Here is a 23,753-nt window from a genome sequence, read left to right on the forward strand (position 1 = left end):
ATTGGAAGGGAAAGTTAGAAACATATATATATGTCTAATATATAAATCTAATTATATACATATAATTAGATTTTCTATAGTAACATATAATTAAACTTCTTAGGGTCATCTCATGTTTTCATACATATATCCATTAGTTAAAACATTCAGGTAGCTGTCTTTCTTCACAAATAAAAATATACACATCAAAAATGGCATAACTGTGCAATACTGTATATTGCTGTCTAGCAAGGTATTTCAGTGCTGTATCTTATCCTTTTTTGCATCTTGTTTTGTTAACACTTTTACACTTACCACAGATGTAGCAAATTTACAATATCTGGGATTTCTTTCTGACCAATAAGGTATTCTAATCTAGGGTACCATACAGTGAAAAAGTCTGAGTTCTCAAGTTAGAAGCAGATATAAGGCTGGGGATTGGGGCAGACAGGCCCCACGTGGCAATATGAAGAGAAAAACCCAAAGACCAAATTGTCACTAAAAAAGCCAGGGAGAACACCTCTGCTCTAGGTTGGCCAGCCTTTGACACTTTTGCCAGACAGCGGATGAACATCAGCAGAGCGTTCCACAACTGGCGTCTATGAATAATACACTGCTGCCTAGGCAGTCACCTCTGGCTTTGGAAACTTCAGCCACTCTGCCTGCTTGTAGTAAAGATTATTCCTCCCCCCACCCCAATTGTCATGAGAGTTGTAGGTGTGTTAATTTGCAATAAAAGATGAACTTCAGCACAGCTGGATTCTGTGCTTTAAAACCAGATCCGCAGCACAGTCTTGGCTGCGCCACATCTTTTTAGGTAGCCATTTTGGTCTGTAGAGAAATGCCAGAATGAGGAGCAGTCTCCAGCCTGGCTCCCTTTCAGCTTCTTGTGCTTGCTGCCATTTCCTCCAGGCCCCAAAGGCCCCCCCGGGCAACAAGGACCCCCAGGCCCTGCCTTCAATCAAGGCGATACTGGCAACACAGGCTTCCCTGGCCTTCCGGGTGTGCCAGGCCTGAAAGGTGATACGGGGGTCCCTGGGCTAGCTGGAAACCCAGGAGCATCAGGATTCAAAGGTATGATTTTCTTTCTTTCTTTCTTTTTTTTTACTTAAGCATCTCTGGTAAGTTGAAATGGTCTGGCTCTCTAGCGGCCTCTGCACTCAAATCATCTGCAATAAGCAGGGGTGGAATTCTAGCAGGAGCTCCTTTGCATATGAGGCCACGCACCCCTGATGTAGCCAACCCTCCAAGAGCTTACAGGGGATTGGCTACATCAGGGAGGCGTGGCCTAATATGCAAAGGAGCTCCTGCTAGAATTCCACCCCTGGCAACGTATAATCGGGGAAAAAGAGAGAGGAAAATCAGATGTCTTAAAGGAAACTCAAGAGGGCTGGTTGAGCCGCACAATTCAACAGAAAGTTAGAGTAATGCAAACTATGTGGACCAAGTCCTATGAGAAAAGGTTGAAGGAGCTGGGGATGTTTAGCCTGGAGAGGAGGTGGCTGAGAGGTGAGAGGATCACCATCTTCAAGGACTTGAAGGGCTGTCCTATAGAGGATGGTGTGGAATTGTTTTCTGTCGCCCCAGAAGGTAGGACCAGAACCAATGGGTTGAAACCAATGGGTTTCCAGCTCAACATTAGGAAGAACTTCCTGACGGTTAGAGCGATTCCTCAATGGAACAGGCTTCCTCAGGCGGTGGTGAGCTCTCCTTCCTTGGAGGTTTTTAAACAGAGGCTAGATGGCCATCTGACAGCGATGAAGATCCTGTGAATTTAGGGGGAGGTGTTTGTGAGTTTCCTGCATTGCGCAGGGGGTTGGTCTAGATGACCCTGGAGGTCCCTTCCAACTCTATGATTCTATGATTTCATCATCTGTGTCTTCAGGGGATGGAGGTCCATGCCAAGAAGACAGATGGTGGGTAGCTGAGTTACTATCTTTTCATAGGGCCTGTAAAACGGAGCTGTTCCACTAGGCCTTTGGATGAGGCAGCGGGCGTCCGTAATAATCTCACTCAGCCTCCCTTGCTGCGTCATTCCATCACTTATCGGGCCTACTGCTGTAGCACTGGTTCTGTTTTTGTTGTGCCAGAGCTGCCTCTTGTTGGAATTGTACGATCTATCGTCAGTTGTTTTTATTGTTTTAATGGCTTGTTTATATTAGTTAATTATTGCGATTTGTTGTTGTTGTTGTTGATACGTTGTACTCCACGCTGAGCCCATTCGCGGGAGAGGGCGGAATTGAAATCAGCTAAATAAATAAATAACTTTTTTTGCAGAAAGGGGGAACCTAAAGAAGGGCCTAGCTCTCACTGAGGTGCTCCCTCTGTGTCTGAGCTGTAGCAAGTCACATGGAAGGCATGCAGGTGATGCTCTTCCATCCCAAAACTACCCCTCCCACGTACACACAGACCAAGGAGAAGGGTTCCATCCCAGACACTCCCGTGGCAGGCCGGTTTTCCAAGCACTGGGGACTCCATGTTGCATGGGAGCATTCAACCATGTGAGCCCCCAGACGCAGTCTGAAATACTAGAAGGCACCTGCCTCAAGGAGAACAGGGCCCTGCTTTCCAAGGGCAACTGAAACAAGAAAAGAATTCCCGCCATTGTATGGCATAGAGGGAAGAAGTGGAAGAAAGTCCCCGCACCTGAACTGGAGTATAAGTGTCTTCTCATTCACAGCTCCAGGCTATGCGAATGGCCTCCTTGTACTACCTGAATAAAAGAGTCAGGAAATCTGCTTCCTTGAGGAAATCATTTGTGGAAGGAGCGGTTCTCCATTTTGGTCAAGCTTTTGAGTTCTTCTTGTTGTTGTTGTTATGTGGCAACAGCCCACAGGCCAACATGAAACCAAATTGCCCAGTTTTCCCACATTGGTACCAGTTACCTGTTCTGGTTCAGTGGAAAGAGGCAGAAGCTGTTCTCTTAGCTCCCTTTGTATCTTCTCAGGTATGATGGGTGACCCGGCCTTCATGGGATTGCCAGGTAAAGACGGGCCTCCAGGCGATCCAGGATTCCCCGGTCCAAAAGGTGAAAAAGGACGTAGAGGTGAGCATCGGATAGACTGGAGAAACAGTTGCTAGTTTTGGGAATGGGCCAAGGTAAACCTGGGAGAGGGGAGGGGAAGGCTGCATGTGTCCATGTTCACCTTATGTCTTTTTTTTAATTTGGGAGAATTTTTAATGGAAGATTTGAAAGCACAAAGGGGAGGCTGGAAGTGAAAGGAACATATGATAAACTCTTCACAGCTAAGGGTTTGCGTCACTGCGTGATCTAAATGTAACAAAATGTGAATATATGTAAAGCAGGGCGCTTTTTGTAGCAGGAACTCCTTTGCATATTAGACCACACACCCCTGATGCAGCCAATCCTCCAAGAGCTTACAGGGCTCTTAGTACAGGAGCTACTGTAAGATCTTGGAGGATCAGCTACATCAGGGGGGTGTGGCCTAATAGGCAAAGGAGTTCCTGCTACAAAAAAGCCCTGTGAAAAGGGGCTCCCGTCCCACCATCTTCCCTCCAGACATGTAAACATAACAAGCTGTATAGCAAATTTGGATACTACTGTTCAGTTAACACTTCATTAAGTGAGATATGCTCCATGCACATCTTCTCAGCTTTGTGATGCTGAAAAACTCCTTATACAAATCCCCGGGAAATACGATTTTTTTTTTTTTCAAAATCTCAAAGTAAAAAGAAGCATTGAGGGCATTTCAGGGCTCTGACTGAAAGTTCAGGGCTCTCCCTGTCAATTTCTTGCAGTCTTTACAGATTACTCATTGCCCTTCTCTTTCTCTGCAGGTTTCCCTGGCCTGCAAGGGCCTCCAGGCCGGACACAGAAGCCTGAACATCTCACAGCACCTCCTGGGGAGATGGGGCTGCCAGGAATCGATGGCATCCCTGCCACGAATGGGGATCCCGGGTTTCAGGGATCACCTGGAACACAAGGTAAAAAGAGAGCCTTCCTTGGCAGGCCCCCAGGTCGGAAGCAATGGAAGGGGGAGGACCAGTTTTAGAGGCAGTTATTTGAGGAGTTATGTCTTTTAAGCTGTGTAGCTAAATTTTCCTCATGAGGACCAACAGTTAGGTGCATCAGCGTTCCTAGGAGGGAAAAGTCACAGCCTTTGGCTTCTTATCCGGGGTGGGGTGGGGGTGTCAGATCTAGGTTGTCAATTCCCAGTAAAGAAAGAGAAGGTCCAAACCCTGATAATCTCCAGTTAAAGCCAGCTTGGTGTGAGAGCCAGTTTGGTGTAGTGGTTAAGTGTGCAGACTCTTATCTGGGAGAACCGGGTTTGATTCCCCACTCCTCCACTTGCACCTGCTGGAATGGCCTTGGGTCAGCCATAGCTCTGGCAGAGGTTGTCCTTGAAAGGGCAGCTGCTATGAGAGCCCTCTCAGCCCCACCCACCTCACAGGGTGTCTGTTGTGGGGGAAGAAGATAAAGGAGATTGTAAACCACTCTAAGTCTCTGATTCAGGGAGAAGGGCGGGGTATAAATCTGCAATTCTTCTTTTTCTTCTTAAAGAATCTAGATAGCCAATTTTGGAAGAGGGTTTGTTTTGTTTTGAGGGGGATAAACCAGATCCTTGCTGAAATTACAGCAGTAATACAACATTCAAACCCTTGGATACAGACCAACCAAGACTCGTTAGATTCTGTATTCTGATCTGACTTATAAAGGTAAAGGTAGTCCCCTGTGCAAGCACCAGTTGTTTCCGACTCTGGGATGACGTTACTTTCAAAACATTTTCACGGCAGACTTTTTACGAGGTGGTTTGCCATTGCCTTCCCCAGTAATCTACACTTTCCCCCAGCAAGCTGGGGACTCATTTTACCCACCTCGGAAGGATGGAAGGCTGAGTCAACCTTGAGCCAGCTACCTGAACCCAGCTTGGGATCAAACTCAGGTTGTGAGCAGGGAGCTCAGACTGCAATACTGCAGCTTTACCACTCTGCACCACGGGGCTGTTACGATCTGACTTATACTTAGCTGGGATTGCAAACTTCAGGGTTTTCTAATAAACCGAAACTCACTGTTTGCCAGCTGAGGGGATGTCCTGAGAAACTGGATCACTGTTTTTATCTCTCCTGAACTGTTTTGCAGGCAGAGATTTTGGCTATGAAAAACACATGCCCTTTGAGTCGGGCGCTACTCTTCATGGCCCCGTGGCTGCTTTAGAAGTCCTGCCTTTAACGTGTGTGGGAGGGGGTCGTTGCATCAAACTGTGTTGCCGCTGGAACGGCTGGGTGCAAGCCGCTGGTCCTCGTAGCAGGCAGGACAACTGTCTCTTGTCATTCTGGGGATGAAGATGGCAATAGCAGAATGGATATTAACAGCATTCGTTATTTAACAACAGGCCCCAAAGGGAAAGCAGGCAGACCTGGTCAGATGGGAAGCAGTGGGTTCCCCGGGACAACTGGTCTGGTAGGAGACCCCGGGTCCCCAGGAAGTCCAGGGCCACAGGGACCAGAAGGTGAGTGCTCTTTCTGTGACTGAATATTTCCTTGCCTAGGGTTGCCAGGTGCTCACATTCTGTCAGTGGAGGGGTGGGAATGGAGCCTTCCAGGACAGACTCTACCCCTGTGGTTCCCAGAGGTTCGCTGAACCACCTCCCCACTCCCTGGGAGGAGGCCAGCCTGAGGCTTATTGCCAGGTCACTCTCTTTTGCTGCCACCAGGCTGGGTTTTTTTTTCTATTAGGGCCCAGCCTACCCTAATCTTCCCATTAAGGGCTCCCCAATTGCCAGCTCCCAAAGCTGGCAATGATTTTGCTTTGTCTATAATAGGGCTGAATAGGCGCTGTTGCCAAGCAAGCCACTGACCACAGAAATTGCTTTAAAAAAATACAAAGAAAATTTTATTCCGTAGAGCAGGTAGAACCCCAACATCGTGCATAAACAACATAACAAACGTTAGCTAATTACCTTAACCTAAGTTACAGGTAAAAGTCCAGCAGACTTCCAAGTCTTTCCCAGGACTGAACGAACAAGCAGGATATAAGTAAACGGCAATAGCAAAACAGCAGGATATAAGTAAATGGCAACAGCAAAACTTTCAGATGTCAGGTCCCCTGGTCAATCTGAGCATGTATTGGCAATTATTGATCTGTTCTCAACTGTGATTTCTTTGTTTCATATATATGATTTAACCTGTTATACCGTTAATATTTTGAACTGTCTGAAATTATGTTTGTAAGCTGCTTTGGAGACCTAAATAATGGAAAGGTAGGATACGTTCTTTTTTTAAAAAATAAATAAAACAAATGGATGTTTTAGAATCTAGCCTTTGCACAGTCTGGTGCAGCTTGTGTCGGGCATCCCTCAAGCAGGGAATCCACCCACTGTGAACTTGATCCTAGCACCAGCTTTTAGCTCTCCAAGGCAGGCAGCACAAATGGGTTAGCCCCATCCCCCAAGCCCTTGGTGAATCACCGTGTGCGGCTGCATTCGGGTGGGAGGGCCAGTTGTTGTGTAGCCCCCCATGATCTCTTAAAGGCGAAGGGGTTTACTGCAGCAGCCTAAGGCTGATCCCACACTAACCTTGCTCCGCGCCAGGCTTCCGTTTATCGCTGGAGCAAGCTAGCCGTTTTGCACCAGCTGCTCCGCACTGCCATCTTGCGTGGGGAAAACCCACGATTTGCCGCTCCGCAGCATAAACCTAGGGGTTTTTGGGTTGACATTGCGGCGTGGCAAATCACGAGTTTTCCCCACGCAAAATGGCGGCATGGAGCAGCTGGTGCGAATTGCTAGCTTGCTCCGGAGAGAAACGGAAGCCTGGCGTAGAGCAAGATTAGTGCGGAATCAGCCCGACGGTCAGAATGGTGACTCATCACACCCTTGCGTGAGGCGCAAGAAGAACTTTAGACTGTAGGAGGGGTACCCTTTCGGAATGTACCGTTGTTTCTTTAAAAATGAAGTAAGGAAGCTAGCATGTCAAGGAGAGAGGTTTTAGCCCAGCCCTTTCCTTGCATTCTAGGAGGTGAATGCATGGCGCCTGAAAATGGCATTCCGTACCCGCCGTCTGCACACTGTCCATTCTTGCCTGCTCCTGATTCTCTCATCTCATTACTGCTTCATTCTCCTGCATGTTTAAAGCAAATGAGAGCTCGAATGATGTTTGGAAAGACGCAGGGAAAGGACTTGGTGTGTGGGACGTGGGGAGCCGCAAGGAGGTTGCACTCCTATCAAAAGTCGGACCAGTACCCAGGAATTGGCAGAAAATTCAAAGGCAGGGAGAGGTACAGAGAGCCAGCAAGCTGACATCATTTGAGGGCAGCAACAAAGCCTTGCTTCTTTTTTTCCCCCTTCCACCTGGGAAAGGGTCAGAGATCAGGCAGGAAAAAGAATGGCTACATAGCGCCAGTGTGATGCCAGGAAAGAAGCAGGGCGGGCAGCAGCACAGCTCATTCGGACAGCCTTGTCTGCGCTAGCCCCAGTCCTGCCAGCATCACGGCAAGGAGACTGGCAGGATCTGACCCCTTCTTTTCTCTCTCAGGCATCGCTGGGAAGCCAGGCCCTTCCGGGTTGCCGGGGATGCCGGGGCGCAGCGTGGGCGTTGGCTATACCTTGGTGAAGCACAGCCAGTCGGAACAGATTCCGCCGTGCCCAGTGGGCATGACCAAGCTCTGGGAAGGCTACAGCTTGTTGTACGTGGAGGGCCAAGAGAAGGCCCACAACCAGGACCTCGGTAAGTTGAGATGGAACCGAAGACACGGGCGCCTCCTCATCCAAGAGGATAGTTTCTGGCAAGAAGAGAGGGTGAAAATTTGCCGTGCAGTTAAGCCTTTGCTCAGAAGACGGGGAGGGATGCAGTGCCAAAAGCTTTGTAATTTCTACAATGAAAAGTGCTTTGGGGGAAAAAGCCTATTTAAGGGTGCGGTCATACTCACCATTAAATCCATCTGCAACGCGCCTCTATTATAATCCACACAACCAATTTTCCAATGAGACAACAGCCAGGCTCCCGTTCTATCCCATGTGGGTCCCGTCGCTGGTCGATCAGAGTGCTCTACTGGACCTCGTTTCATGAGAGGTCAATCTGCATTAGCGCAGGCGCAGTGATGCCCGCTATCTGCAGCGCGTGGCTTTTAAATGGGTCGGATCACTAACAGTTTCGCTAGTCCGTTGGCACTACTTTTCCAGCATGAGCACTACGCGTGCAGAAAAAAAACCCAGGAATTCAAATCAGTTCACATCTAGTTCACATCTACTTTCAAAAGTGAGTTTTGTTTCCGGACGTAGGGGCGGGTAAACGATTTATCGAGCCAACATTCGCTCACTCATTCACTGGCGCAGTGATATCACTTGCAGGGGGCTTTGGGAGGGAAGCGGTGGTGCGCTTCCGACGAGTCGCCAACGATGGAGCGTTCAGAGAAATTCCGTTCAGGAACCATCAGAAGAATTTTGTTCCAGATTTAAAGCAGTATGAAATTAGTCCGCGCCCCAGTCGTCTCAAGGCTGGACTTTAACGAGCTAACCACCATTCGCAGATGCTGACGTTTGGACAACCGCTTAGAATCCGACATGCTTGCGGACTCCACTCATGCCCCTAGCGGGATTTTATGAACGTCTGACCTCAGCCCTTGTCTCTCTCCCATATTTGTCACTAAAGAGGACAGAAAGCAGATAAGGAGGAGGCACAAATATATACCCTAGAGATAGAAAACAACACCATAAAACTGGGCCACTCCTTTGCATATTAGGCCACACACCCCTGATGTAGCCAATCCTCCAAGAGCTTACAGGTCTCTTAGTACAGGGCCAACTGTAAGCGCCAGGAGGATTGGCTACATCAGAGGGAGTGGCCTGTTATGCAAAGGAGTTCCTGCTACAAAAAAAGCCCTGGTAGCACGTAATCCAGCACAGTTATTTGTTAAACTTGTCTTAGTGATCACCCACAGTTCATGCCTACTGAAACCAGCTCGGTCACTGCTACTGGAAAGTGCATTCTTGTGGGTGGGGAGCTGAGAGAATACCTGGCTGCCAATACTCCCTCTAAGCTGTGGAGTCCTGTGAGCAAAAATTCTTCTTTGTGAGCAACTGGCATGAAAGTTGTGAGCTGCTGCTCTGGGGCCGTTTTTCCTGAGCGAAGACAAAAAATGTGAGCCAGAGGCTAAAATACTGTGAGCTAGCTCACACCAACTCAGCTTAGAGGGAACACTGCTGGCCGCCATACTGCTCAGTGCCACATTGGGTGCTCCTGTCAGCCCCATCCTTTTCTGATTTATGGAGTCTGAACAGAACCTTGCCTTGTGTCCTTTTCTCCCTCCTCCCCTCCCTTGGGGCTCTTTAGCTTGGAGAAATGTTGACTCAGGGGTGGCACAATAGAGGTTTACAAGATGATGCACAGGATGGAGAAAGTAGAGAAAGAAGTACTTTTCTCCCGTTCTCACAATACAAGAACATGTGGACATTCGATGAAATTGCTGAGCAGTCGGGTTAGAACGGATAAAAAGAAGTACATTTCACCCAAAGGGTGATTAACACCTTTGGAATTCACTGCCACAGGAGGTGGCGGCAGCTGCAAGCATAGCCAGCTTCAAGTGGGGATTGGATCAGCACCTGGAGCAGAGGTCCATCAGTGGCTCTTAGCCATAGCGTATTGTTGGAACTCTCTGTCTGGGGCAGTGATGCTCTGTATTCTTAGTGCTTGGGGAGGCACAGTGGGAGGGCTTCTAGTGTCCTGGCCTCACTGATGGACCTCCTGATGGCACTTGGGGTTTTTTGGCCACTGTGTGACACCGAGTGTTGGACTGGATTTGCCATTGGCCTGATCCAACATGGCTGCTCTGATGTTCTTATGTCCCCCGCCCCCTTCCCCTGCAGGTTTTGCTGGCTCCTGCCTGCCTCGCTTCAGCACCATGCCTTTTATTTACTGCAACATCAACGAGGTGTGCTACTACGCCAGCCGCAACGACAAGTCCTACTGGCTCTCCACCACCGCCCCCATCCCCATGATGCCGGTCAGCAGCTTCCAGATCCCCCAGTACATCAGCCGCTGCTCCGTGTGTGAAGCTCCCTCCCAAGCGGTGGCCGTGCACAGCCAGGACATCACCATCCCCCAGTGCCCGGAGGGCTGGCGCAGCCTCTGGATTGGATACTCCTTCCTTATGGTAAGGACCCAAAGATCGGGGTCAGGAATAAGGGCTTGGTGCACCATCGTGCTTTTCCCACTGTGCCAGAGAGCCACTTTGGGGGAAGAAGAGGACTGCAGATTTATGCCCTTCTCTCTGAATCAGAGATTCAGAGCAGCTCACAATCTCCTATATTTTCTCCTCCCACAACAGACACCCTGTGATGTGGGTGGGCTGAGAGGGCTTTCACAGCAGCTGCCCTTTCAAGGACAAGCTCCATGAGTGATCTATGGCTGACCCAAGGCCATTCCAGCAATTGCAAGTGGAGGAGTGGGGAATCAAACCTGGTTCTCCCAGATAAGAGTCCGTACACTTAACCGCTACACCAAACTGGAAGGGAGTTAAAAACCTACAATTCAGTTGATTCTCAGTTCATTATGACTGCAATAGATTTCTAACAGACCAAAGTGTTTCGGCAGTACTAATATGTGGACATGTGAAGCTGCTTTGTTCTGAATAAAGCAAAAAAAAAGCGGGGAGGTGCAGCGAAAAGCACTGACAGAAACTAAAACACACAAGAGAAGCCACAACCACTCACAAAAAGCCCACAATAACTATAAGCACTCCTTGCAACGTGCTCTTTATTTAAAGAGGACTTTAAACAAGAGACCCATTTCCCACTCACCTTTCACCGCTCTCACGTTCCTCTGCTCAGCGGGGCTTCCTTCCGATTTCACACTATCTGCCCCATTGGCGTTTCGCGCAACGTTACTTGCAGCCCCCGGGGCAGATAGTGTGAAATCGGAAGGAAGCCCCGCTGAGCAGAGGAACGTGAGAGCGGCGAAAAGTGAGTGGGAAATCAGTGAGAGTTTGTTGCAAGGAATGCTTGTAGTTATTGTGGGCTTTTTGTGAGTGGTTGTGGCTTCTCTTGTACTGAATCCAACCCTTGGTCCACCGTTTTAACTGGATTCTCTTCTGACAGGCAGCAGGTTTCCACAACCCCTCATGGAGGTCTTTCCCAGCCCCACGACCTGAGCCCTCCAGGGAAGGGCAGTTTATAAATCGGATCAGTCAATCATTTGAGATGACGGAGATTAGAAGATGTTCATTGACTTTATTTGTACCTCGCCTTTCACTCCCGTAGGGACCAAAAGTCACTTACATCCTTCTCCTTTCATCTGCTTTATTCTCTTAACCCTGCGAGGTAGCTCAGGTAGCTTAGGCCACCCGGCAAGCTTCATTTAATGTGTGTGTGCCAAAAACGAAAAACTACCTGCCAGTATTTGAAACACATCACCTGCTCAGTAGCATCCCCATTAAATCGTCCATCTGAGCTTAGATCGTCTGGGAAAGCCAACAATATTGGACTTGCTGATGGTCAAGAAATCATAATCATCAAAGACCTCAGCATAGGCCCTGAAACTTCTGTTGGTGTGGGAGAGCAGTACTGAGGCATCTGCATAACGCTAGGTTGAAAGTGGTCTAGACTGCGGTCCCCACCAGTGACCAGTTTGGTGGAAGACAATTTTTCCACGGACCACGGGGGGGGGGGGTGATGGTTTTGGGATGATACCATTGTGCACTTTATTTTGGTGTGGTGGTGAAATGTGCTGACTCTTATCTGGGAGAACCAGGTTTGATTCCCCACTCCTCCACTTGCAGCTGCTGGAATGGCCTAGGGTCTGCCATAGCTCCTGTAGGAGTTGTCCTTGAAAGGGCAGCTTCTGGGAGAGCTCTCACAGCCCCACCCACCTAACAAGGGTGTCTGTTATGGGGGAGGGAGATAAAGGAGATTGTGAGCCACTCTGAGATTCAGAGTGGAGGGCAGGATATAAATCCAATGTCATCGTCGTCTTATTATTACTACATTGTAATATATAATGAAATAATTATATAACTCATGGCCCGGTTGCTAACAGGCCGCAGACCAGTACCGGTCCATGGACTGAGGACCCCTGCTTTAGAGGCCAATGTGGAAGAAAGACAGCAGGATCAGATTTAACCATTGAGTTAATATGAACACTGAATAGAGCAGGTGCCGGAATACAGCCCTGTGACACCATAATAAGTTGGAGCAGAGGCTGGCAGATGTCTGGCATGGTTACAATGGACCTGTAGCCAAGCGTTTCCATAAAGGCAATGGATGACCCCAGGCTGTGAGGGCAAAAAAATGTTCCTGGATTTTCAGGAACTCCCACCAAAATCCCAAAACAGTAGCAGGGGTCCAGAAACTTGGGGATAGCAAACAGCAGGCACTCCCAGAAAATCCACATCCAGAATGAATACAAAGGGTGTTTCTTTTAAATGGACACCCCTAGTTAAACGGTAGAAAAGATCTGAGCCTGTTACCACCAGAGTCAACAATACTGCAGGATCAGTAATCTCAAGTGGTACAAGCCAAGCACAGGCTGTGACCCTGCCAGATCTTGCCTTCCTTGAAAATGTTAATTGTGTCGACTGTGAAAGGAACATTTTCACATGGACTCAGTTTTATGCCCCCATCAGGACAACACTGCAAAAATTGGCTTGCTGTAAGTAAATGTCTCATAGATCATATTGGCTCCCTTGTTTGAACTGAACTCTGATATATATTATGATCAGGGCTTTTTTTGAGCAGGAACACAGTTCCGGCTGGCTTGGAATCATTAGGTGTGGCCTCATATGCAAATGAGTTCCTGCAGGGCTTTTTCTACAAAAGAAGCCTTGAGTGAAACAATGGTGACATCAGGGTGTGTGGCCTCATATGCAAATGAGTTCCTGCAGGGCTTTCTCTACAAACGAAGCCTTGAGTGAAACAATGGTGACATCAGAGGGTGTGGCCTCATATGCAAATGAGTTCCTGCAGGGCCTTTTCTGATTATGATTAACATTACCCCATTTTGCTCATGTAAACCCTTTTGTGGCACTTTGTACCACATTACTGATCTTTAAAATGTCCTTTTAAACAAAGAAAACCTATTTGTTTTAGCACACAGCAGCTGGAGCTGAAGGTGGCGGTCAGTCACTCGTGTCCCCTGGATCTTGCCTGGAGGATTTCCGTGCCACCCCTTTCATCGAATGCAACGGCGCCCGAGGAACCTGCCACTATTTTGCAAACAAGTACAGCTTTTGGCTGACCACGGTGGAACAGACCCAGCAGTTTGTCGAACTCCCCTTCTCCGAAACACTGAAAGCGGGACAGCTCCGGACACGGGTGGGCCGGTGCCAGGTGTGCATGAAGAACTTGTAACCAAAGCTCCAGCCAGCAGAGGCTGTTGAAGAGGCTCCGCCGTTCTCCTTCGGCCGGAGGTCAAGGATCATGCAGACTTCTTCCAGCTGTGGGACCGACCCCGAGGGATCCCTCAAAGCCAGGTTTCCCCCCCGCTGGGGCTGAGGGACATCATCCTCTAGGACTTGCGTCTACATCACAAAACATGGTGCTACATTTCTTTCTTCCTGGCTACCTCAACATATCTTTCTTTTCCTTCCCGGAAGCTGCATCTATCTGACCATTCTGTCGTCTCAGTGAAATGCCGAACAGGTTGAATGGGATTTTAGGGGGGCCCTGAGAGGAAAAGTTCTTCTCCGCAGACCGTGGCTGGTGGGGAGCACTTCATCTGTTACAAAGTGAGGCCTGAAGAAAATCCCACAAATGCGATGGGCGGGGGGAGGGTTCTTGTAGCTCTCCTGCATACACACAACTTCACCTAGCTTAGGCCCAAAAGAATCAGCACTGAAAACTTCCCACACTTGCTTCAGACCAAACGTCCATCCCTCTTGTCCAGGATCTGTCTCCCCACAGTGGCCAACCAGATGCCTTTGGGAAGCCCACGGTCAGGGCACAAAGCGGAAGCAGCCTTCCTCTGCTGTTGCCTCGCCAGTAACTGGCATTCAGTGTCTGACTCTTGGACAAGATTCATACCCCAAAGCTCTTCTTGGTTTCCAAGGTGCTACGGGACTCAGATCTAGGTCTGGTATTCAGTTGTGTGCTGCCTCTGAAGCTGGAGGTTTCATTTCGTTGTTGCAGCTAAGAGCCGTTTCAAGATCTCCCCTGTGTTCATTTGTCGGGTGTCTTTGGGAAGTCATCTGAGGGGAGAACTGCATGAGACACGGGGAGTTCCGGGGGTTTTTCTGTGCAAGTCAGCAATGAGATGGCCCTGTCTGGACTTTGAAGAGGGAGACGTTTAAGCCTTCCGTCTTCAAATCCACTCGTGGAATTACTAGCCAGGACAAGGAAGGTTCGGAGCTTAAGATGGCATGTCTAAGAACATAGTTTCACTTTGAGTGAAAATCCACGCTCTGCCACAGATAGTGGCAGAATCCATTCCAGCTCCATTTTCTTGACTTCAGATAGGCCCCTGGAGCTGCTTTTTGCACCACTGGAGCAAACATACAGGGCAACTATTTGCAAGTGGATTTTGCCATTCTTACGCGGTAAAAATCCAGTTGCAAAGCAGCTTTAGTGTGTGTGAATGCACCCACGGGTTCTAGGTGATAACCTGATAGGGAAAATAGTGGCTCTCCATTTCAGGTTGGGAGAACAGAGTAGGGAAAAGGCCTAAACTGCCTTCCCTTTTGACGCTGATCTGGAATGCTTCCTATATGCTTAATGGCATGGCTTGGGCAGTCCTCAGAACTGGCTCACTCTCTTGAGCTAGCTAATTGGAATGTGCTAAGTCCTCTGCCAGGGACTCATTTGATCTGTAGTCTAACTTGAGTCACTTTCTTGGACTGTCTTGTTTGCTAAAGTCTGTGAGAGATTCACTGACAGTTCTCGGGATTAATCTCAGCCTGAGTGTTTCCAGTATGTTTTAAGGAACGTATTCTACATGCCACATTTCTTAACAGTGTGACGCATATATGTGCTGCATATGTGGCTCGATGCTTATATTTGAAACTTCGCTCCTCTGCTTTGCATAATTCGCTTTGCTCTTGTCATGCAGTTACGGAGCAGTTGTCGTCTGGATGGCGATGGGATGATGCATGTTGGCTTAATAGAATTGGAAGGGGCCAAAAGGCCATTCAGCCCAACCCCCCCCCCCCCCCCGCACCATGCAGGGTGACTTGAAGCATCCTTAGCAAATCATCATCCAACCTCTGCTTATACACCTCTAAAGAGAGGAAGAACCCACAACGTCCTTGGACAACCGAGACCATCACTGAACTGCCTTTATCATTAAATAGGTGTTCCTAATATCCCATCGAAATCTCCCCACTTCTGATTTAAACCCATTCTTACAAGCCCTGTCCTAAACTACAACAGTTTACTCTACCCCCATCTAAATGGCAGCTCTTCAAGTACTTAAAATGAATCACCATATCCCCCCCCCCAACCTCTTCTTCTCCAGGCTGAACACTCCAACTCCCACCACCCCTCTTCATAAGGCTGTCTCCAAACTCCTCCTCATCTTTCATGCTCTCCTCTGCACCCACGGTGAAGTTTTTGCCCTTCCTACTAAAAAAACCTGTGGCCCTGCCCATCTGAGATCTCATCAGATCTCAGAAGCTAAGCAGGGCCAACCCTGGCAAGTACTTGGATGGGAGACCGCCAAAGAAATACCATGGCAGAATGCAGAGGCAGGCTGTATTAAGCCACCTCTCTGAATGCCCTCCATGCCCCAGTAGGGGTCGCCCGAAGTCACCATGACTTCCAGACATGCATGCGTGCGCATACACACACAACACCCCCCACCCCATGGGTAGCCTTGGTTGGCATCAGGGGACTTGTCGGCACATGTGGTAGCTTTAGGTGAACGGAACATCTCAGGCCCACCTGCCTACTCCCCAACCTGTTGAGGGTTTTTTGGCTTGGGATCATAATAGTAACCAGACATCTTCAAATCCACCTGTGAAATTACTTGCCAGGTTGAGGAAGGTTGGGAGCTTTAGATGGCACATACAGGAATATAGTTTCACCTCGCGGGAAAATCCACTCTCCCACTGCTAAAAGCAGATGTCAGAAGCCATTCCAACGCCATGCCTCTTGCAATAGGTTGCCGCTCTCAGCAACAGCCGTTGGGTAACTGATGCTTTCTCACCACTCGTGTTATTTAACCTCAAGTGAAATTTTCTATCGTCTCGGATTCCGTAGATCTGTTTTGGCCTTATCTTTCAGAGGTAGCCTTGGAACTGTTGATATCTAAGTATTAATAGACTATTAAACACACTAGGGTTATGCCGATGTTAACGGACATGGTTGTTGAATCTTTTATACGACTCAAACCATTTTTTTTCCTTCTGCCAGTCTTTTTGAAAATGGCTTTTTAATGCACTGCTGAAAGCATCTTTGGGGCACTGACTGTATTTTCCGTTGTTATTTTTTTCCTCAAAGCCATAAAACAGAAAAGAATGCCAGTTTTGTGAATTCCCTTATTTCTGTTGCAAAGTTGCTGAAGTCCAGACCTTGTGAAAAATTCATCATTACCAAAGCAAACTCACAGTCTTGGCCGAATGGAAAGTTTATTCAAGAGCAGGAATTGCTCCCCTGACAAATCTGGAATTTGAATGGAACTTACAGGCCAAAGTCTTGCTCCAAAATAAACCACGCGAGTGTAATGGGATGTGGGCGTTAAGGATTGCTGGCTGCAACAACCAAAGTGAAAGGCATTTTCAAGACCACCAGTCTATCTGATTCAGCTAGGAGTTTTTAGCTGGCCTGTAGCTGCGGGGGTGGGTCTGTGGGGACCCTGCTCTCTGACTTCCTGCCGGGTGCCCCAACTCAGGTGCCCCCTGACCTTTCCTCCCCTGCCACCACTGTGGGGGTGAAAGCTGAGAGGCCGGGGGACAGTAACTACTGTCCCTCCCATGGCACTGAAGATGATGATGATATTGGATTTATATCCCGCCCTCCACTCCGAAGAGTCTCAGAGCGGCTCACAATCTCCTTTCCCTTCCCCCCCCCCCACAACAGACACCCTGTGAGGTAGATGAAGATATTGGATTTATATCCCGCCCTCCACTCCAAAGAGTTTCAGAGCAGCTCACAATCTCCTTTACCTTCCTCCCCCCCAACAGACACCCTGCGAGGTGGGTGGGGCTGAGAGGGCTCTCACAGCAGCTGCCCTTTCAAGGACAGAGTCTCAGAGCGACTCACAATCTCCTTTCCCTTCCTCCCACACAACAGACACCATGTGAGGTGGGTGCGGCTGAGAGGGCTCTCACAGCAGCTGCCCTTTCAAGGACAGAGTCTCAGAGCGGCTCACAATCTCCTTTCCCTTCCCCCCCCGCAACAGACACCCTGCGAGGTGGGTGGGGCTGAGAGGGCTCTCACAGCAGCTGCCCTTTCAAGGACAGAGTCTCAGAGCGACTCACAATCTCCTTTCCCTTCCTCCCACACAACAGACACCATGTGAGGTGGGTGCGGCTGAGAGGGCTCTCACAGCAGCTGCCCTTTCAAGGACAGAGTCTCAGAGCGGCTCACAATCTCCTTTCCCTTCCCCCCCGCAACAGACACCCTGCGAGGTGGGTGGGGCTGAGAGGGCTCTCACAGCAGCTGCCCTTTCAAGGACAACCTCTGCCAGAGCTATGGCTGACCCAAGGCCATGCTAGCAGGTGCAAGTGGAGGAGTGGGGAATCAAACCCGGTTCTCCCAGTTAAGAGTCCGCACACTTAACCACTACACCAAACTGGCTCACTACACTGGAGGGCAGCTGCTGTCCCGTGCAATTAAATTGGAGGAAGGGGACAGCTCCTGGCCTCTCAGCGTTCACCCCTGCAGCCCCTCAAATGGTGGCAGTGGAGGTGGGTGGGAGGGAAGATCAGGCACTCTGAGTTGGGCACCCTGAGTCATGGCAGCAGCGACCAGGGGAGGGGAGCCACTAAGTCCCCCTGACTTCTTTACATGCCCCCCAACTTTTAAAATCCTGGCTATGGGCCTAGTTTTTAGTAGTATTCGTTGCTCTTCCGGGTCTCTCTCTAGTGAAAAGTCTTTTCCAGAAGAAGAAGATATTGGATTTATATCCCGCCCTCCACTTCAAATCGCAGAGCGGCTCACAATCTCCTTTATCTCCCTCCCCCACAACAGACACCCTGTGAGGTGGGTGGGACTGAGAGGCTCTCACAGCAGCTGCCCTTTCAAGGACAGAGTTTCAGAGCAGCCTACAATCTCCTTTCCCTTCCTCCCCCACAACAGACACTCTGTGAGGTGGGTGGGGCTGAGAGGGCTCTCACAGCAGCTGCCCTTTCAAGGACAACTCCTACAAGAGCTATGGCTGACCCAAGGCCATTCCAGCAGGTGCAAGTGGAGGAGTGGGGAATCAAACCCGGTTCTCCCAGATAAGATTCCGCGCACTTCACCACTACACCAAAACTGGCTCTTGAGGCCTTTCACCCGGAGAGGCCAGAGCCTGGGCTTCAGGGTGCTCAGTGAACGATGGGCTTTGTTTCTGTTGCAGCTGTAGCCATCTGGATTGATGGCCTAAGCCAAGATCAGGTGTTGAGCCAGCCCTCGGCTGCGCTTGCGTGCCCCTTCAGCATGACCCAGGGATGGTGTAAGGAGCATTATAAATGCAGAATGAGTTTTTTTGGAGGGTGCTGTTAAGAGGGCATCAGACTTTACAGAGCATAAGACCTCCGTCCCTGCACCAGTCTAAAATGCGGCATGGAGAGAAAGGGAGAGAAGATACGTTCCTCCCCATTGCACACTTAGGTTTTCTTTCGCCCAAATGGTCACTTGCGACAGATGAAGGAGGTGACTTTCATTGGGTATGGTAAGTCCGGACAACTCACAAAAATCTAGCGTATTAAATGTTTTAAGAAATTTATTAGATGCACGTGTAAAAGTGCCCTTATGGGGGGGGGGTGGAGTGTAAATGTTTCTATTTTAAAATAAATAAGATACAATTTAAATGAAAGACTCTTTGCTCAGAAACAAAAGTTTTAATAATGATTTGAACTTAAGGTCAAGGTGAAATGTGCATAATGAGAATTACGGAGGAAAAGACCAACCCCCAGTGAGACTCGGGCCTGGCTTCTCTTGCGCAGCCAGCCTTCCCAGGCGGGGTGGGGGGGGGGTGAGGCTTGCACAAGGGGTGCCGTTCAAGAGGCTGGAGGGCTGCCCTCCACATGCCTGGTTTCTCCTAGAAACAGGAGGACGATTGCAAAATCACATTGATTAGACACAGTTCCTGTTACAGAAACAAAGTGTGGTCGCCAGAACGTTAAATGTTTTAACGACATCAGTTTCCCTCCTGATCCAGCTGATCTCTCGAAACAAGACAATGAAACGTATTTCCAGGACGCTATCCACGCGAAGGAACAAGAGGTAAATACCATCCTTTTCCCTTGACGTCATGCACGCGGCGGGAGCAGAAGTATTGCATTATGTCACACGGACTACCCAGGGTACCGATGCCTCCAAATTCCCAGCTATGGCGCAGAGGTTGTTGCTCTGATAACATTCTTTTCTTTATCCCAAGAAGTCTGTTTTCTTCAGAGATTATAGGGGGTTTTGGGGGATAGGGGGGGATTGCATGTCTAAGTCCAGGATCGATTCTCTTCCCTGCTTGGGAAGTTTTCTGAACTCTTGCCTCAGTTCCCAGAGCTACCTCAGTTCTTGTGCTCTGTACGCGGGTCATATTCAGGCACTTGGGGGCTAGAAAAGGCTGTGTGTTCTTCGACACCGGCATATGCTACACACGGGCACACAAAAGCTCGGCAGACGCTTCCTTCAGACGCTCAGGATCTCAAACTCTTCTTCCAGTTCGAAGAGCTTATCCGTGGACTCAATGAGCTCTGTGGGAAATTACAAACAGGAGTTTGGCTGTGGCTTTTTTGGACTGCATATATTTATCTACATTAAAAAAAATTAAACTTAAGTATTTCCAAACGTAGCGAACAGAAGGAAGCGGTGGCTTTGGTCCCACAGCAAATTGCCATTAACAAAAGATATTTCCACCGGCAGACCTGGATTTCTCCGCTTTTTCTGCAGCAGCCCAAAATGCTGTGGAACTTTGAGGGATGAGAAAAGGAGGGAATTGGTGAAAGTTCCCCCTCCATTAACAGAAATGTACTACAAGATCCAAGCCTGTGCTACTTCACAGGTGTGTTGAGGGGAAAGTGCAGAAAGCTTGTTTCCCTTATGTCTCTCTTAGGACTGTAGATGGAGGGAATTGTGTTTGAGAACAGAATGAAAATACCAGACCCTGACCTCCTTTTGTTTAAAAAGGTAAAGGTAGCCTCCTGTGCAAGCACCGGTCGTTTCCGACTCTGGGGTGACGTTGCACCACGACGTTTTCACGGCAGACTTTTTTTATTGGTGATTTGCCATTGCCTTCTCCAGTCATCTACACTTCCCTCCCCCCCAGCAAGCTGGGTACTCATTTCATCGACCTCGGAAGGATGGAAGGCTGAGTCAAACTGGAGCCGGCTACCTGAACCCAGGATCAAACTGGAACCTGCGATCGAACTCAGGTCGTGAGCAGAGCTTAGGACTGCAGTACTGTAGCTTTACCACTCTACGCCACGGGGCTGCTTATAAAGGTAAAGGTAGTCCCCTGTGCAAGCACCAGCCGTTTCCGACCCTAGGGTAATGTCGCATCACAACATTTTCATGGCAGACTTTTTTTCTGGGGTGGTTTGTCATTGCCTTCTCCAGTCATCTACACTTTTCCCCCCCAGCAAGCTGGGAACTCTTTTTACCGACCTCGGAAGGATGGAAGGCTAAGTCAACCTTGAGCCGGCCACCTGAACCCAGCTTCCTCTGGGATCAAACTCAGGTCGTGAGCAGAGCTTAGGACTGCAGTACTGCAGCTTTAACACTCTGAGTGAACCTTTTTCTCTCCCAGTATGGACTCGGGAAAGGGGTGTTGCACTGGAGTTCTGAAAACTCCCCTAACACTGATAAAGGCTCTCAAAAGTTTGTGCCCTCCCCCAACCTTCTTGGTTTCTAAGGTGTTCTTGGACTCGACGCCAGCTGTTCTACTGCAGACAAACGTGACTGTCTCTGAAAGTAACTTATATGAGGACTAGTTATGTTTCAAGAAAATAAACACCAACTTAAAAGCAGGCCTTGAGTTCAGCAGGAGCTCCCAGGAGCACAGTTCCTGAACCTTTCTGAGGGTTCCCCCTCCTCCTCCCCCCAACCTTGTCCATTGAATAGTAGGTGCAGCTGCATAATAATCCCTGGATGAGCTCCACCACCTCTTTTTCTACAAAATGACACCTGCTTAAAAGTAGCTGTGACAACCAAAAGGAGCCCATCGTGGCGATGGCAAAGCATAGGGGATTTTCTGGAGTTCAACCTGCAGTAGCTGCTGCTTGTGCTCGGATGTGAAAAGAGAAAGAAGGGTCGTCTAGCTGAGGGAAAGAGGCTGCAAAGAGAGAAGCCACAACCAAGTCCATCAATAACCACCCCTAAGAAGAAGAAGGCTACAGATTTATACCCCACCCTTCAGATACTCAGAGCGGCCTACAATCTCCTTTCCCTTCCTCCCCCACAACAGACACCCTGTGAGGTGGGTGGGGCTGGAGAGGGCTCTCACAGCAGCTGCCCTTTCAAGGACAACCTCTGCCAGAGCTATGGCTGACCCAAGGCCACTCCAGCAGGTGCAAGTGGAGGAGTGGGGAATCAAACCCGGTTCTCCCAGATAAGAGTCCACACACTTAACCACTACACCAAACTGGCTAAGTGGAACCCTCCCTAGGGTGGTAGGAAAAGCTCTCTCTAGTATAGAAGAGCCCATCCCCAGAGAATGACAAAGAACAAGCCCCCCTCAAGTACACTAGATGCTGGCAAAGCTCACTGTAGCGTGAAATGGATTCTCCATGGCCAAGGACAGAGTGGACAATGAAAAAGCCACTTTAAAAAAACGAGTCTTGAATTCCAATCTCGTACCTGCTCCAGTTGTCGTTACTTCTGGCTTTGTAGGAGGGACGAAAGGGGGCCAGTGCGGGGGGTGCTTCTGAACCAGCTCAAACATGCGCAGGCTCTGTTGCTTGTGAATCTCCTGGGGGAGGACAACAGTTCTTAAAATAAGCATCCGGCTGAGACTCCCACCCAAAGCAGTCTCGCTGAGGACAGCTGTGAACTCTGAACGCACCACAGCCGGGCTTACAGAGCCACCTGGTCCTCTTACAGCCTGCATCGTTCTCCAGATGGACTGAGCCAAAGCTCCTTGTCCTCCTCTCTTAGCAGCACCTGTCACTTCAGTCTGCTGCAACACCGAGAGGAGGTTAGACTCTCTTGCTTCAGTGGAGCTCCGGTGTGCACTTCTCAAAGCCTGGCTCCGCACACGGGAGACCATTTGAGGAACCAAATATCCTCAAACTGTTGCCTGTGGAATTTGATAACTCCCCCAAGTGGGACTCCACTGAATCAAACCCAAGCAGTTCCTAAATACTAATCACCTGTGGCACTGTTTGAACATGCAACAGCACATACCATAGAACAAAGTGAAAGTCAAGTTGCACCTAAGACCAACCAAGTTTTATTCAGAATGTAAGCTTTCGTGTGAATAAAACTTCGTTGGTCTTAAAGGTGAAACCTGACTACTGCTTCAGACCAACAGGGCGGCCCACTTGGATCTAAGCACATACCATAATAAGCACACAAATGTAGGGACCCAACAACAGCAATACGGTTCTATTACCTGTGTGCCTGCTTTTTCATTTCCCAGCCCCTTGCCTCCCTCAGCCCTTTGTGTTTTTTGCTTAACTCCTTTGCAACAGAAATGTTTTTGAGTCGTTGCGTTCAGTGCTGTGACATCACAGCAATGTAGCCAATGGGGTTAGTGAGATACTTCAACGAGAAAGCTGGAGCACCTGCTAGCTGGAAAGTAGCAAAAATCACAGCTCGCCTTTTCATCAGCTTTTGTTTTTGTTGTTTCTATTTTTTGTGCTACTATTTCTGGAAGAACTCTTAAAAGATTATCCAAAACTAGTATTTAAAAAACTGTAAACCACAGTAGGGTATCTTTTTTTTGCGGGGGGGGGGGGTAGCATCTTTCAGCTGCCTATGCTGTTCAATTCAAAGTGTTTCCTAATGCTTACCTTTTGCACGAGACTACACCAGTTATCAAAGTCCTCTTCTTCTTTACAGAAGAAGCCCTGTGAAATTACAAGAATATTTAGATACAATTTACAGATGAAGGTAACCACTAAATCAGAACCACTAACACAGCAAAACACAGAAATCCACCAATCTGTATATTAGTTCAGACAATTATCAGGCAAAAAAATATTACATCATCCAGATCAACCAAGGCTTTAGCTGCACAGGGTTTAATAAAGTCATTTCCACTTTGTTTTGTATACCATTCATTTGTTACTCCACGATGGTTTTATTTCCAGGGTACCACTGCTTGGTAAAAGTTACAGACATGCTTGGTAAAGCACGCAGCCAAAATACTGTGCGATTTGTATGTATTTTGTACTGCGGTTGTGCAATGAACATATGAAGCTGCCTTCTACTGAATCAGACCCTTGGTCCATCAAAGTCAGTCTTGCCTACTCAGATTGGCAGCGGCTCTCCAGGGTCTCAAGCTGAGGTTTTTCACGCTTACTTGCCTGGACCCTTTTTAGTTGGAGATGCCGGGGACTGAACCTGGGACCTTCGGCTTACCAAGCAGATGCTCTACCACTGAGCCACAGCCCCATTCATGGCTCTCCAGGGTCTCAAGCTGAGGTTTTTCATGCCTACTTGCCTGGACCCTTTTTAGTTGGAGATGCTGGGGATTGAACCTGGGACCTTCTGCTTACCAAGCAAATGTTCTACCACCGAGTCACCGTC

The 23,753-nt window shown here is 48.8% G+C and overlaps 2 protein-coding genes across 3 annotated transcripts in view; one reads left to right on the forward strand and one right to left on the reverse strand.

Moving 5' to 3' along the window:
- The window catches only part of COL4A6 (collagen type IV alpha 6 chain), a 340,442-nt gene extending 324,061 nt beyond the window's left edge, over window positions 1-16,381 (forward strand). Inside the window, exons 40-46 of the mRNA XM_060250115.1 lie at window positions 892-1,053; window positions 2,927-3,025; window positions 3,778-3,924; window positions 5,334-5,450; window positions 7,471-7,662; window positions 9,801-10,087; window positions 13,017-16,381. Of these exons, the coding sequence (XP_060106098.1) occupies window positions 892-1,053; window positions 2,927-3,025; window positions 3,778-3,924; window positions 5,334-5,450; window positions 7,471-7,662; window positions 9,801-10,087; window positions 13,017-13,277 (1,265 nt within the window). The 3' untranslated portion in view covers window positions 13,278-16,381. The remainder of the gene's footprint in view (window positions 1-891; window positions 1,054-2,926; window positions 3,026-3,777; window positions 3,925-5,333; window positions 5,451-7,470; window positions 7,663-9,800; window positions 10,088-13,016) is intronic.
- A 2,465-nt stretch (window positions 16,382-18,846) lies between these two features.
- Window positions 18,847-23,753, reverse strand: part of ATG4A (autophagy related 4A cysteine peptidase) — a 28,636-nt gene continuing 23,729 nt past the window's right edge. The window contains exons 9-11 of one of the 2 annotated variants that reach the window (XM_060249601.1): window positions 23,015-23,071; window positions 21,861-21,972; window positions 18,847-19,759 (exon numbers count right to left, since the gene is read on the reverse strand). In XM_060249601.1, coding sequence (XP_060105584.1) covers window positions 19,695-19,759; window positions 21,861-21,972; window positions 23,015-23,071 — 234 coding nt within the window. In that variant the 3' untranslated portion in view covers window positions 18,847-19,694. The remainder of the gene's footprint in view (window positions 19,760-21,860; window positions 21,973-23,014; window positions 23,072-23,753) is intronic. The other variant, XM_060249600.1, reaches the window with a different exon arrangement.

Source organism: Heteronotia binoei, chromosome 11 (assembly GCF_032191835.1).
Source record: "Heteronotia binoei isolate CCM8104 ecotype False Entrance Well chromosome 11, APGP_CSIRO_Hbin_v1, whole genome shotgun sequence".
Classification (NCBI taxonomy): domain Eukaryota; kingdom Metazoa; phylum Chordata; class Lepidosauria; order Squamata; family Gekkonidae; genus Heteronotia; species Heteronotia binoei.